The sequence below is a fragment of the Lissotriton helveticus genome, chromosome 6, assembly GCF_964261635.1.
Source record: "Lissotriton helveticus chromosome 6, aLisHel1.1, whole genome shotgun sequence".
NCBI classification, from domain to species: Eukaryota; Metazoa; Chordata; class Amphibia; order Caudata; family Salamandridae; genus Lissotriton; species Lissotriton helveticus.
In genome coordinates this window covers 154,202,415-154,217,915 of record NC_136067.1, presented here as the reverse complement: position 1 = coordinate 154,217,915, position 15,501 = coordinate 154,202,415, and the positions used below count along the sequence as shown (strand labels likewise).

At 42.6% G+C, this 15,501-nt stretch overlaps 1 protein-coding gene across 1 annotated transcript in view; it reads right to left on the bottom strand.

The window, feature by feature from the left end:
* The window catches only part of DNAH14 (dynein axonemal heavy chain 14), a 1,144,348-nt gene that overhangs the window by 399,511 nt on the left and 729,336 nt on the right, over window positions 1-15,501 (bottom strand). Inside the window, exon 59 of the mRNA XM_078647362.1 lies at window positions 14,706-14,887. Within this exon, the coding sequence (XP_078503488.1) occupies window positions 14,706-14,887 (182 nt within the window). The remainder of the gene's footprint in view (window positions 1-14,705; window positions 14,888-15,501) is intronic.

Below are 15,501 nucleotides of genomic sequence, written 5' to 3'. Positions count from 1 at the left end.
TGTTGTAAATTAGAAAAAAATAACCACATATATTTTCCCAGTGCTAACGTTTTGTTTTTTAAACAGTGGCGACTTGGAAACAATAAAATAAACCATATTACATTTTTTTCCCAGGTTTTGATGAACAACAAAACTGAATTTTCAATTCATCTATATTTAAAATACAACAATTTATTTTCTCTTTCTTTTTAAGGTCTATTTCACATGAAAAAGAAAATGAAAAACATACCACTGGCCATATATGTGCAATCAAAATGAGGAAATGTTGTTAAAGTACAACAGGTATATTTATAGTGAATACTGAATGTAGGCCTGGACTAGAAATGTGTTAATTATCACTCCGCCTATTCAAAGGCAGAGCAATCACAGTTGTTGACGGAACTGTTAACACACATAATTACTCTGCCTCTGCAACAGATTGACGGATAGGATACTCCACCACAAATGTGACGGATATCCCTTCGCCCCTTTCAAAAGTTCCATGAGATATATTGGAATTGTAATATGGCGGACAGGATATCTGTCACATTTGTGAGGTAGTAACCCTGTCCACAAAACTCCTGTTCAGGTCCTTAGTTAAAAGAGGCACAGTTCAACAGCTAAAACATTAGTAAGCACCTCCAGTGAGCTTTCCGGCTCTCTAAAACTACAGGAATCCACAAATGTTCCTTCACATGTTGCTGGGCAACTGCTCAAAGTTCCACTAAAAGTTACTTTGACAAAATAATACCTCATCATCTTAAAGAAACTTACTCTCAAGAAGTCTTTCCAGTCTACAATAACATTACCTCTGTTAAAAAATACACATTTTTGCCACTGCTCACAATCCTGTTACTTACCTCTGAAAATACAAATATTTGGATGATGGATGTACATTTAAAACAACATCTCATCCAATAACCCATTTAAACACTATTCGTGGTTCTATTAATCAAAGCACAATCCCATTAGCCTATGCTTTATTACCTGACAATAAATCCTCAACTTGCAGTGAGTTTCTATCAATCAATCAATTAACAACCACTTATAGAGCACACAGCTACCTCAAAAGAGGTGCCCTGGTGCTAGCAGACTCAAGAGACTAAGAAGCTCCAGATACTACTACCCCTGCCTAAAGAGCCAGGTTTTTAAACCCTTTCTGAAATCCTGTTCTGCATCCAGCATGCGTAGGTGGCTGGGCAAGGCGTTCCTCAATTTGGACGTCCTTACAGGGAAGGACCTACCTCCTTGTCACATTTTTGCGAAAAGGGGGACATTGAGCAAACACTGCTGATTAGATCTCAATCTCCGCTCCTGACGATATAGGATGAGCCTTGACCTGAGATATCCTGACCCCTTGCTGTGATAAGCTCAAAAAGCCACGGCGAGTGCCTTAAACTCATTCCTCCTGGCCTTAGGGAGTCAGTGAAGCTGTCTCAGATGTGGAGATGTATGCTAGTGAAAAGGGACCCTAAGGATTAGCCTTAGGGCCGCGTTCAGCACCATCTGAAGTTTCTGAGTCAGGTAGCCTGGCAACCACAGATACAGCCAATATGCATAGTCCAGTTGGGAGGGTAACCAATGCATGGACCATGATCCTTAATATCTATCTGATGTTAAAACTAAACCAATGAATAAAAGTCCTGCAAAAATAATAATTGACTTTGAATTGGCAATAATTACTACAAACACCAACTTCTACCCTAAGACGCAAATCCAAATATATTATTTTCCATGTTTCATAGGAAATATTGTGTAAAATACCAAAAACGTCCATAGCAGAGAGTTACATCGCAGAGAGTTATGTTATGTTATGTTTAGATCTACTTCTATAGTGCACGGCTGCCCCGAGGGGCGTCCCGGCGCTTTGGCAAAGAGAAATGCAGCAAAGAGACACAACACAGCAGCTCACGGAGGTCCCACCAGGAAATCATACCGAGAAGAGCCAGGTTTTAAGCTCCTTTCTAAAAGCAAGGAGACTGTTTGACTTTCTCAAAGAGACAGGTATCTCATTCCAGCAGCGCGGGACCAGGTATCGGAAGGCACGCCCTCCGATCCGGGCAAAATTAATCCGGGGAACGACAGCTTTGGCCAACAAGGCCGACCGGAGCGACCTCCTGGGGACATAAAAAGCCAGGCGCTTCTCCATATACTTTGGACCAATTGAATGGAGGGCCTTAAATGCCAGGGTCAACACCTTAAAGGTGATTCTTTTGGCAATGGGCAGCCAATGCAATCTCCTTAGAAGTTCAGAGGCTTTTGCCCTGCGTGGGAGACCAAAAATGGCTCTTGCAGCCGAGTTCTGCACAATCTGTAATCGGGCCAACAGGTATTTAGGCAGCCCGATATACAGGGCGTTCGCGTAGTCTAGTCGCGAGCCAATCAGAGACTGCACAATGATTTTTTTGTGCTGCAGAGACAGCAAAGGAAGAAACTTCCAAAGCATTTTCAAAATGCCAAAGCATTTCCCCGATAGACCGATGATTTGGGGTCCGAAGGAGAGGCTGTCGTCACATTGCACCCCAAGGTTTTTAGCTTTCACAGAGGCCACATCGGGCGGAAACATGTCCTGGGGCCACCAGGTCTTCCAGTTAGGATCCGGCGGACAGCCGAAAAAAAGCAGCTCCGACTTGTCGGAGTTGCATTTCAGACTGTGCCGCCGAAACCAGTCGAAGACCGCACCCAGGCATTCCCTGATCAGGCCACCATCAAAAGCCTCACCCTTTTTAGATGTAAAAAGGAGCTGGGTGTCATCAGCGTAGGATATGATCCGGGCACCGAAGGACTCCGCTACCGCCGCTAGAGGGGCCATATAGATATTGAAAAGGGTGGGGCTCAGGATAGACCCCTGCGGAACCCCCACCTCGAGCGGCGGCATTTCCGCGGAGAACGGAGGTGCCCAGACCACTTGTCGACGGCCGGTCAAAAAGGATTTAAACCAGTTCCACACCGTCCCACGAAAGCCGATCTCCCAGAGACTAGAAAGGAGACCGGCATGGGGGACGGTGTCAAACGCCGCTGACAGGTCCAGCATAACCAGAATTGCCTTCCCCCCCAGATCAAGCGTCTCTCTGATGGCATCGGTGATCTCGACCAGAGCTGTCTCCGTGCTATAATTAGCACGGAAGCCCGATTGGGAATCATGTAGAATGTTATTGCTCTCTATATAGTTGGAGATAGAGAGCTGTACATGTTTCTCGATCACCTTTGCCAGAGCAGGGAGAAGGGAGATAGGCCTGTAGTTAGCATGGACTAGAGGATCCAAAGTGGGCTTTTTGAGAAGTGGCAAGATCAGTGCATGCTTCCAGGCCGACGGAACTTCGCCCGTAGTCAAGGAAAGGTTAAGCAGCGGATTAAGCAAGCTGTTAATTGCAGGCGCTAATTTTCCTAGACATTTCGCTGGGCAAAGATCCATCGGCGAGCCGACAGAAGGTCAAGGGAAGAAGTCACGGATAGGGAAGGAAAGTCCGAAAGGACTGTACTCCTATCAACAATTGATGAGCAGACAGTGGTCCGATGACTAGCCGAGGGACCAAGGTCGACGTCTGAGAAAGAGTCCTGTATGGACTTAATTTTGTTGATAAAAAAGTCCCCCAGCTGACTGATCCAGACCTCGGAGTGGGAATGGGAGGGAGAGCTCGACGGCAGGGAGATGAACTCCTTTACAATCCTAAAGAGTTCTTTGCTCCTGTTTTCCGCATCGTCGATTCTGCGCTCCAGGAAAACCTTTTTACCCTCGAGAATATGCTTGCGATAGCTCCTAATTACCTCCCGGTATTTAGCTTTGTCATCCGGGTCGTACTTGCGCCGCCACATTCTCTCTGCTTTCTTACAATCCTGGCACATTTTCCCCATAGACGGAGTAAACCACGGGGCCGAGAGAAATCTGGCCACTGATTTAGCTGGTTTCCTCGGGGCCAGCTCATCAAATCTAGCTACCAGCCACTTTTGGACGGAATCTAAATTTTCCTCCAGATTGCCCGAAACCCGACAAGGATGACAACGCAAAGCATCGGACAGCATTTCCACCGTGACTTGATGGAAAGGCCGCCCCGACCGTTTCACCTCTTTCTGCACTCTGGAGCCAGTCAAGGCGAAAGAAAGAATGCAAAAGAGTTACAATACAGATAGTCCACTGCACTTTGAATTGAAGAAATAACATCCTTAGCTTTTGTACCCTCTGAACACATAGACGAATACCACTCAGAACTTACTATAACACAGTTTTTTAGAAAACAATTTAGAAAATTGGTGCCACTACTTAATTATTTTGCGCAAAACTGGATTGGCCATCTAAACAGGTTGGGTCGTAGGAGACTACAAAGGCATCCTGTTGAATTATGGAACTGCTATTCAACCTTTTATAGAGGGGAGTGCAAAATCTAACAATGCTTTAGAGGGGTGGCATAACTCCTTCTCCTGTGCAATAGGTAAAGCCCATCTAATTGTGTACCATTTCTTGAAAATGTTGAGAAAGAAGCAACGTTTTCAAGAAACGAGACAAGCACAATCTTTTTTTCAAATAGTCTCCAACCCACAGTATCAAAAACACATAACACATGAATGAGCAACTCTTTTCCAAACTTCAACTATTTGGAATGTTTGCGGTGCAGACCATTTGGAAAACATTGTATACATGACAAACTATTAATCACTAACTACTCATACTAAACACAACACATTCTTTTCATTTGCTCTCCTATTTTATTCTCAAATATACAACTGGCTGTATTTTTTAATTTTGAATGCTCTACCTGTTGTTATCTTTTTTTTCAAGCTTTGGTGATTTGTTAAGAACCATTTACTGAGGCTTACTTGTAATCCACATTATTATTTTTAATCCAAATCTCTTTAAAAACCTAAACATTATTTCATAAAATTAAAAAATGCCTTGTTTAAGATGAAAACAGGGAGGTTACCTTTTTGCCTAAACATGCACCATCTCAAAAACAAAGCACTTTATGAAATCAAAGCTCAATGAAAACATGTTTTGAGAAAAACATTATTTAAAAAGGAGCTGTATACCACAAAAAGGATAAATAAATGTCACTTTGAAAAAAATAAAGATTGATTTTTGTCAAAAATAAAATGCACCAAAAGTAAACTTTTGCTATTAGGCTCCTAATGTGCGTAGAGTTAGGCAACCTATGAAAGTAAAATTGTGTAAACAAAAACATACATAACAGTTGTACACAGACATATCTCTTAGCCTATCCTTACTATAAATATTACTCTATATACTATTTTTGTTTCAAACTTAAAGTTACCAACAGAACTCAGCTGCATACCTCAATCCTGTATATCTGACTGCTAATTGAATGAAGAAAATTACGCAGCAACCAATTAACGAAAAAGGTCAATATTCCCCATAGACTTCCATGGAAAACAATATGAAAAGTTAATATTATTTGTAATACTTTGAAAATGTTTGTTTAATGTTTATAAAATGTATACAAAATATTATTAATGTTATTTGCTTTATAATTTTTATTTAAATAAGTAACTTTCAATGTTCTACAAATTAATTGTTGACTATTTTTAATGAATGAATGATTTTTGTATTAATACATATTTAATCATACTAGTACAAATATATAATTAAAACATTTGAAGTATTTTTTTCACAGGTAATAGCATTATTCAAAATAACTGCGTAATAATACACTCGCCTCCCTATTCCTTTATACCATCCAACTCCTAATTTGTTTATGTCAAATTTGATTTTTAAAAATTTATTGGGAGGTTAACCCCATCAACTGCCCATTTCTATATTTAAAAATATACTACACATAATTTAACAAACTTTTATAATTAATTTATATTTTGAAAACAGCATTAATTATAATACCTTAGTATTACAATTAATATTATTATTATTATTCGGTTTTGTGCAGCGCATGGTTACCCAAGAGCATCCCAGCGCTTCGCCAAACAGAGTAACAACACAGAGAGGAACAGATAAGAAATTTAACAGAAGAGGAAGGTTTTCAAGTGTTTCCGAAAGCGTAGGAGACAAAGCTCCGAACGTAGGGCAAATGGGAGTGAGTTCCAAAGAGAGACGACATTAACGGAGAATCTCCTTCCTCCTGAACGGGCCTTTTTTACCCTGGGAACAACGACAAGATGTTGTTGGTCCGAGCGTAAAGATCTACTGGCTTTGTACGGGATAACCATCTTTTGAAGGGCGGGAGGGCCTTTGCCTTGCAAGATTTTATGAGCAAGGCAGAGGGACTTGAATTTCACCCTCTCTCGTACTGGCAGCCAGTGTAGGGCCTTCAATGCTGGTTTAGCCGAACGTGACATGGGGATGTTATAGAGCATTCGGGCTGCCGCATTTTGAACTTGCTGAAGTTTGTTCAAAGTAATCTCAGGGGCACCTAGGTAGATCACATTATTGAAGTCTAACCTAGACATGATCAGACCCTGGATTAGTAACTTCCGAGATAGATAAGGAATCAGGGGCAGCACTTTGCGTACCGATCGGAGAAGGCCGAAGCAGACACCAGCTAGTTTGGAGGCCTGGGTCCTAAAGGAGAGATCTTGCTCCAGCCAGATACCCAGGCTCTTGATCTCGGCCTTAGGTTTGGGAGGGGATCCAAGGCAGCTGGGCCAGGCTGAACAGGGGAGAGAGGGATTTTTCAGCCCCACCAACATTATCTCCGTTTTAGAACCATTCAGCTTTAATGCTGATTCCCCCATCCAAGAGTGGACTTTGGACAGGCAAGAGTGTAACACCTGGGAATTATCCGTAGATTGGGAGAGGGCGAACATCAGCTGGGTGTCATCGGCGTAGCTCACGATCTTGATGTTAAAAGGCGCCACCACATCCTCCAGAGGGGCCATGTACACATTAAATAATGTGGGGCTCAGGGAGGAGCCCTGGGGCACACCACAATGGAGGTGGGTGGATGCCGATCGTGCGCCCCCTTCCCAGACCTGAAAGGATCTTTCATTGAGAAATGACCTAAAACCTTTGCATCCTGCTCATATTTATTTCAAATGTTAATTTATAAACACATTTGATTTTTTGGGGGGGTTCTACTGTTTCTATATTTTAAAATATATTGCACATAATTTAACAACTTTTATAATTAATTTATATTTATTTTATTTATTTTATTTTTGACATTTGTAGAGCGCGGCGAATACCCTCAGGCGTCTCGGCGCTAACAATTCATCTGTTTTCTACTCATAACTAAAGTCTCATTGGTTAAACTGTTTTTGATCGTGGGATTGCTAATTGGTGTAAAGTGGAGGAGCGAAGCTGTCTGCAAGGTATATAAGGTTTCAATTGGTCCTTTAGAGAATGCGGTCCTTGGTTGTTAAGTGCCTTGTAAACTATACATAAGGACTTAAACTTTATTCTGTTTTGGATCGTTAGCCAATGAAACTGCCTTATTGTTTCTGATATGGATTCGAACTTCGAAGTTCCAGACAGCAAGCGTGCAGCCGCATTCTGTATTGACTGTAACTTTTTTGTGACCCTGACCTGAGCATTAAGAAATAGACCGTTACAGTAGTCTAAAGAAGATAAAACTAAAGAGCTAACCAATGTTTTGATTAGTGCCTCCGGAAGAAAGGGGCGAATCTTTCTAATCATTTTCAGTTTGTGATGGGCCGTGGTTGCAACTTTGTTTGCATGGTCCATAAAGCTGAGGCCTTCGTCAAAAATGACTCCCAGATTCCTGACTTTAGCTGTCGGAGTAGGAGGTAAACCAAAGGCTGCTGGCCACCAACATGATGGCCATGATGGAAGAAGTGGTCCAAAAATAACTACCTCCGTTTTTTCTGAGTTGAGCTTGAGGCAGTTTGTGGCCATCCATTCTCCTATTTGCAGCAATCCATTTTTAAAATGTTGTGCCACTTGTCCTCCGTCACCCTTGATGGCCAGTACCAACTGCGTATCGTCCGCATAAGATGTTAGGCTCATCCCATAAGCACTGATGACATTCGCAAGGTCCGACACATAGATATTAAATAGTGTCAGACTAAGGGATGAGCCTTGAGGAACCCCGCATGGCAGCGAGAGTTGCGCAGATTGGAAAGGTCCAAGGGTGACCGCTTGAGTTATGTCAGCGAGAAAGGAGGCGAGCAGGTCTCTGGCAGAGTGACAAATGCCCAGCTTTCCGACACGGTCGACCAAGATGTTATGGTCGACCGTGTCGAAGGCTGCTGATAAATCCAGCAGTACTAAAATTGCAGTCCCACCTTGGTCCCGGATGGCCCTGACGTCGTCAGCTGCCTTAATAAGGGCAGTTTCTGTCCCATGATATCTCCGAAAGCCAAATTGTGAGTCATCCAGCAGTCGGTGTCTCTCGATGTAGTCTGAAAGTTGGGAGTTCATGGCCTTTTCAGCCACTTTGGCTAAAAAAGGAAGACTCGCAATTGGCCTATAATTTTTCAGTTCGTTTTTATCTAGGCAGGGTTTTTTCAATAGAGGTTTCAATAGGGTGTTTTTTAACAAAGTCGGGTATGTCCCTGAAGACAGAATAGAATTACAGACTTGTGTCAACACTGGTATAATGACTCCATAACTGGTGGTAGGACTGAGAACGGGCAAGGGTCAAGAGCGGAACCTGTTTTGATAGTTGAGACGATGGTCCTTATATGGTCGCCTGTAAGTGTATGAAAACTGGTAAAAACATTGGCCGAATGTGGGCAAGGTGGGGCCGTGTTCATCGTGGGTGGTTTGGAAGCAAAGGCTTGATAAATATCGTCCACCTTGGTGAAAAAAGATTTCGCCAAGGCATCACATAATGCTTGTGACGGAGGGGGACTGAGGTCAGGGGCGTTACCTGCCAGTGTTTTGGTGATTTCGTACAGTCGCTTGCTAGAGTTTTTAGCTTGATCAATTTGGTTTGTATAAAATAATTTTTTTGCATTAATGATCATAGATTTATAAAGTGCCAAAGATTCTTTATAAACTTTCTTACTAGCCGTGTCATAAGTTTTTCTCGAAAGCCTTTCCAGGGTCCTATTACTTTGTTTTTGCTGTCTTAGATCATCAGAGTACCATGGAGCAGTCGGTTTAGATCTATTCCCAGACAAGGATTTAGTGGAGACTGTATGCTCAGTTGCACGAGCAAGCCAGGTCTGGAATTGTAATGTTGCCGCATTGGGATCAGTGGACACCGTAGGACACGTATTGTCCAACTGTGTTTTCAGCTCCATTTGGTTTATGTTCTTCCAATCTTTGAAAGAACTTTGGTTGGTTATGGTAGATTTCCTATTTCGGTAAATCTTAGTTGTGATTTTACCGAATATGGCGTAATGATCGGTCCACGGCATTGGTAAAGTATTAATTTTAATACCTAAGTAATAATATACTTCCCACCCTATTCCACTATAACGCTTGCATCCCACTCCTAAAATATTATTTAGGATCATTTAAAATGCTATGGTAATTTAACCAACCTACATTTTTGTTATTTTTTTAAAATTATTTTATAAATATTTAAATGACTTTAGAAAAAATAGCTACGTTTTTACACATATTTGTTTTAAAGCGTATAAAATAACTTGCATCATACAAACCAATGAAGCACGTGGAGCAAAAGCATACAGAGTATTAGAATATAGAGTAAACCCACTTGCAGAATAAAAGTTGTAGAGTAAAGGTCCTGTGGAGTTAAAACTGGACATACGAGAAAAATAGTAGGCAATAGACAGGGATGTATAATTTGAAGGGGCATGTTTTCATATCTTTACAGAAGGGCAGTAGAACCTGATTTACTGTGAGGGGGAGGCAGGCATACATTTATCTAAACTTAGAAGAAGACTTGCACAGGCCTGTTTTGATATTTTTCCAATTTTTGGAAAACCATTGAGTTGTACTTTATCCTTCAAGTAAGAAGGTACTCTATTGTGGATTGATTTGTGTGTTATGCATGTGATTTTAAAGTTGACCTGTGCTTGAAGGGGATGCCACTGAAGTTGCTTCAGGATGGAAAATATGTGGGAATAATGTGATCTGACTTTTTGGTGCCTGTAATGGGCCTAGCAGTCCCATGGAGTATAGCTCTTAAAGGAGCAATAAAGGATTTGGAAGGCATGCAAATCTAGCTGTGGGAGAACAATTGCCTGAACTGTGTCTTTCACAAGCCTGAGAGAGGAATGTATGGCTTTAGTGTCTTGGGTAGATGTAGTTGGTGAAGGGGTAATTCAGAGTTAGATAGATTCTAGTCGATGATAAAGCCAAGAGACTTCACGATTACAACCGAAGAAGAGAAAATGCCAAACAATCTATTCGAGCCATTTCTCTACCGGGGATGGAGAATCATTGGAAGGAGTATGCATTACGGGGTCGATTATGATTGCGGTGAATCCGCATCCTCCGGGCCGGTGGAAGCCACCGCCCGCCCGGAGGATGCGGATTCACCGCCGCGTTCCCAGAAAACACCCACCGCCAGATTAGGATGGCAGTGGGAACAGCGGCCGACGGCAGGTCCGTCCGCCGCTGATCCGCGGGGTGTTGACCGCAATTTTGTGGCGGTGTCTGCAAGACACCGTCAGCCAAACTAGGCTGTGTGTGTAAACATGCTTTTCCGCGGCGGTTTTTCCGCCGTGGAAAAGCATATGGACCTTTGCTTCTGGGGGCCCCTTGCGGGCCCCCAGGGTGAAGGGTGGGGGAGTGCACATGGGGGGTACCTATGGTACCCCCTTGCATTTGCATGCACAAAGCGTCAGGCACCACACGGTGCCTGCCGCTTTGTGCATACAAATGCAAAGCATGCACTTTTTAACCTTGCGGCGGGTGCTGCTTGAAGCAGCACCCGCCGCAATGTTAAAGATACGGAATGTGACGGCCAGGGTGGTGGTCACATCCTAATTGGTATGGAGGGAACGCTGCTGCTCCTGCGGACGGTCCCTCCACCTCGGGGGTGGCGGACGACGTAGGTCCGTCCGCCATCATAATCGACGTCTTAGTTTGGGTCTGGCTAATTCTCTATAGTTTGCACCCAGAGGCACGAAGGTAAAGTTGGGTATCATTGGAGATATGGCATAGCCAAATTGAAGTGTCTTTAAATACTGAGGTAAGAGGTTACATACATAAGGTGAAAATGTAGGGTGAGAGAGTGGAATTTGTGGAACTCTTAATATTACTGGGTTTATATTTGATTAAACAAATTCCTAAAAATTATATTATGGTTTTAGATATTATAATTTAAAGTTTTGCCTTTTTTTCTGATCATGCAGATCAGTGACAGCTACTGACAAAAGAGTGTATAAGATCAACGAAGATCACAGACAAGAGTTCAAGGAAGGTTAGAATGGTAGCTGCTCCCACTAAGAACTGGACTTAATAAAAACATGGATTTGAAACTTAACTCATGTTTGCTTGCTCTTAGCCATACTAATATAATAAAGAGAGAGCCCAAACCTTTGAGGCGGGTAATCTCAGGAACCACAGCACCAATCACAACACCCAATACAGCGTTGGAACGGGCAGTTGCAGCAGAAGGACATAGGCTATGCAGACGCCCACCATATACATTTAAAAGGTAAAAGAACCGTGCCAGCAAAGTAGTCCCTTGTGGGCGTGTCTGCGTTGTGCTGTTGGCGTGTGCTGGGGGCGTGACAAACGCTGGGGGCGGGTGGTACGTTCCACTCTTCATGCCATGTCTCATATCATGTGCTGTGGGCGTGTGCTGGGGGCGTGGGCGTGTGCGGGGCGCGGGATTACGAAAAAAAAGTGAGTGTTGTACCCAATATTTCATTGTTTTTTCTTCCCAGGTTCTGTACATTCCAGCTCCCGGTGTCCACCCTGCTCCCTTTAAATACCCCTGTACCCCATAATCATAACCCACCCTTACTCCTTAAAATACCCCAACACCCTTAAACACTAACCCATCTTATCCTTATAAATATACCCTGTACCCCAAAACCCAAACCTATCCCTAAACCCTAAAAATACCCCTGTACCCCAAAACCCAAACCTAGCACTGAACCCTATAAATACCCCTGTACCTCAAAACCCAAACCTACCCCTGAACCCTAAAAATACCCCTGTACCCCAAAACCCAAACCTAGCCCTGAACCCTAAAAATACCCCTGTACCCCAAAACCCAAACCTACCCCTGAACCCTAAAATATCCATGTACCCCAAAACCCAAACCTATCCCTGAACCCTTAAAATACCCCTGTACCCCAAAACCCAAACCTACCCCTAAACCCTAAAAATACCCCTGTACCCCAAAACCCAAACCTAGCCCTGTACCATAAAAATAACCCTGTACCCCAAAACCCAAACCTACCCCTGAACCCTAAAATACCCCTGTACCCCAAAACCAAAACCTAGCCCTGAACCCTAAAAATACCCCTGTACCCCAAAACCCAAACCTATCCCTGAACCCTTAAAATACCCCTGCACCCCAAAACCCAAACCTACCCCTGAACCCTAAAAATACCCCTATACCCCAAAACCCAAACCTAGCACTGAACCCTAAAAATACCCCTGTACCCCAAAACCCATACCTATCCCTAAACCCTAAAACTACCCCTGTACCCCATAACCCAAAACTATATCTGAACCCCTAAATACCCAAACACCCCAAAACACATACGTCAGTACCCCAAAACATATACCCCTATACCCATACTTACCTTATCCAAACATTAAAAAAAACATGCTTTTACCATTCATGCATTTACATCGAATTTCGTTGTAAATGTATGCGTGGTAAAAGCATATAAAATGTAATGCCATGCGTTATAATGGCATTGCGGAGTCATGGTACTTTCGTAATGAAAGTATGCGGAGTGATGGTATGCGAAAAGAAAGTTGCGGAATAATGGGTGTTCCCTCCCCCGGTAAGTACATTGGTGGCACGGCGGCCCACATCTCCAGCAACATACTCATATTTTTTCACCACCGATTTGAAAAATGCACAGGTCTCTCTCATTGATGGCCAGCACCGACATACACTTTTAGACACACCTCCCGCCACAAGTTCTAGAATTGCGAACTTTAGAGCTGGGGAGCTACGTTCGAATCTCGGCATCCGCTCAACATCCTGTGATTCCAGGCAAATCGCTTTGTCTCCCCGTGCCTACCACAAATGAATGTGTTCTTCTGAAATGTAAATTGTGCTCATGCCATGTTGTCGAGTTTGCGCTATATAATATTGCAAGGAAAAATAAAGTAGGGAAACTCGAGTTCACACACTATTGAACGCGCACTCTTAAGTCCATCAGCAGTGCACTGTGAATCGGAGCGTTTCACAGGCCTGTCACAGATAAGAAATGCTATCAAAACGAAATCCTACAAAACAATATACTACTGGTCGGCAGCAATTCATACCCGGACAACGTCGGGACAGGCTGCTAGTATCACATAAAAGTAAATATTTTTGTATATAGTTCAGTATACATTAAATAGTGATCTATTTTAGTTAAGAACATATTTAGTGATTTTTGGTGTATTACCTAAATCGGTTCCAAAAAAGTTACATCGTAATTATTAACATGTAACTCTCCAGTACCCCGAACTGCCACACCCCAAACTATGAGTACAGTTAACAAAACTAACTGAATTTAGGAGCATAGAAATAAAGTTTACATTGGTCCTAAATTTGCTCTTACTTCATATATCATTAAAAAAATCAAAAGATTAGGCATAGCAATCTGTGACTGGGTATGCCCAGACGTGGGTCCCGGGCTCACTGTGCCACTGGATTCAAGCTATCCTGGCTGATGAGGGGTGAAACCCTGAAACCAGTCCTAGGATGCTTGTTACGTTCCAGAGAGGACCTGGCTTGGCAGGTCGGGCTGGACTGTTCCCATGAGGCACAGGGTCAATGCTGATGTGCATATGGCCAGGTCTAAACTGGAGTGGCAGGGTGAGCAAAAGAAAGATGAATTAAACCCAGAACTCTTGACTGGGGGTGAATGTTTTGATTTGTTCTGCATTCCATCCATCAATTGGGTGTCTTTTGCTTTCTCGCCCTAAGTGCGCCAGGTATGCCAAGACATGGGTCCCGGGCTCACAGTGCCACTGGATTCAAGCTATCCTGGCTGATGAGGGGTGAAACCCTGAAACCGGTCCTAGGATGCCTGTTTCCGGTTCAGGGAGAACCTAGCTTGGCAGTTTGGGCTGGACTGTTCCCATGAGGCACAGGGTAAAGACTGATTTGCATATGGGCTGGTCTAAACTGGGGTGGCATGGTGAGCAAAAGAATGATGGATTTAACCCAGATCTCTTGACTGGGGGTGAATGTTTTGATTTATTCTGCATTCCGTCCATCAATTGGGTGTCTTTTGCTGTCATAGATTTCCAGGCAAGGGCCTTGTTTCCCTACTGCTTGTGGGTGAACAATCTGCTGATTTAGGATCAGAGTGCCATAAATACACCTTCTTTTTGTGGTCTATTTTTCTCCACAAGAAAAATGCTTTTCACTCTGTAGAACAACCGAAATATGAAAGGGGTTGAATGAACACTGGGCCTGATCCACAAAGATTGCGACTTACTCTTGCAGTACTCCTCCCTTGTTTACTAATGAATTCCAGGAGTAAGGAAAAGTACTCATTATTTACTCCAGAAATTCGGTACCAACTCACGGGTCCACCTACTTGTGTTTCTTTTTTTCCAGTTTATTCGAGGATAGGAAACACCACAGAATTCCCCAGAATTTCTCTTTTGGAAACCTTGTCCACTTACAGACGTGTAAATAGTAACTTGGATCTGATGTACTACACTGCTATTCTGCAGATAGATAGGTGATGGTTACCTGTCATTTAAAGTTTTCGTCTTCTTGGCCTGCAGAATATTTGTGAAAGTCTTTATAAAACCCAGATAATTACTGGGTGTGATGTAGTAATGCCTCCTGGTTTCTTCTAAATATTGAGCAGATTTTGCAGACACGCCTTTGTGAATTTTCACGCACACCTGTGCAATCCTCTCTTTTAAGTCCTGCAAAAAAACAGTCAGAAGGATTTTGTAATAAATGTATGAGTAAGAAAGTATGTGCTGTTAATCCTCTACATAATTCTTTGAAGGAACACCCTCAATGTTTAACTTTAAAGACATAAATTAACTTTTTAATTACAAAACCATACAAAAGACATTGTCACAAGCTAAACAAACCGCACAAAAATGCATCCAAATATTGCACAAGGTACCTGACGTGCAAGTTACAGTATGGCTGCACATATAATAATATAGGTTGGCATACAAATTCTAATGGGTTTCACTTGCAGTTGATACATGGTAGTTAAAGAGTTAGTCAATTACAAAGAAGTGTTATTATACTTACTGAACAATATGATCTTAGTTAGAGGCTCATTATTTGTGATAAAAATATTTACCTTTTGTAGGGAAGTGGTGTATTATGTGCTGATGCTGGTTAGGACTCACCTTGTAATACAAACATGATATCCCAAAGATGGTCCTTGGATTCACAATAATAAATTCCTAGCTCAGTTCAGGTAGTGTGGCAAAGAGCAGCCAGGCATTTTTAGAAGAACATGTGTTAAGCATTTCAGAGTACAAAATCCGACATTTATATATATAAAAACGAAAGTATG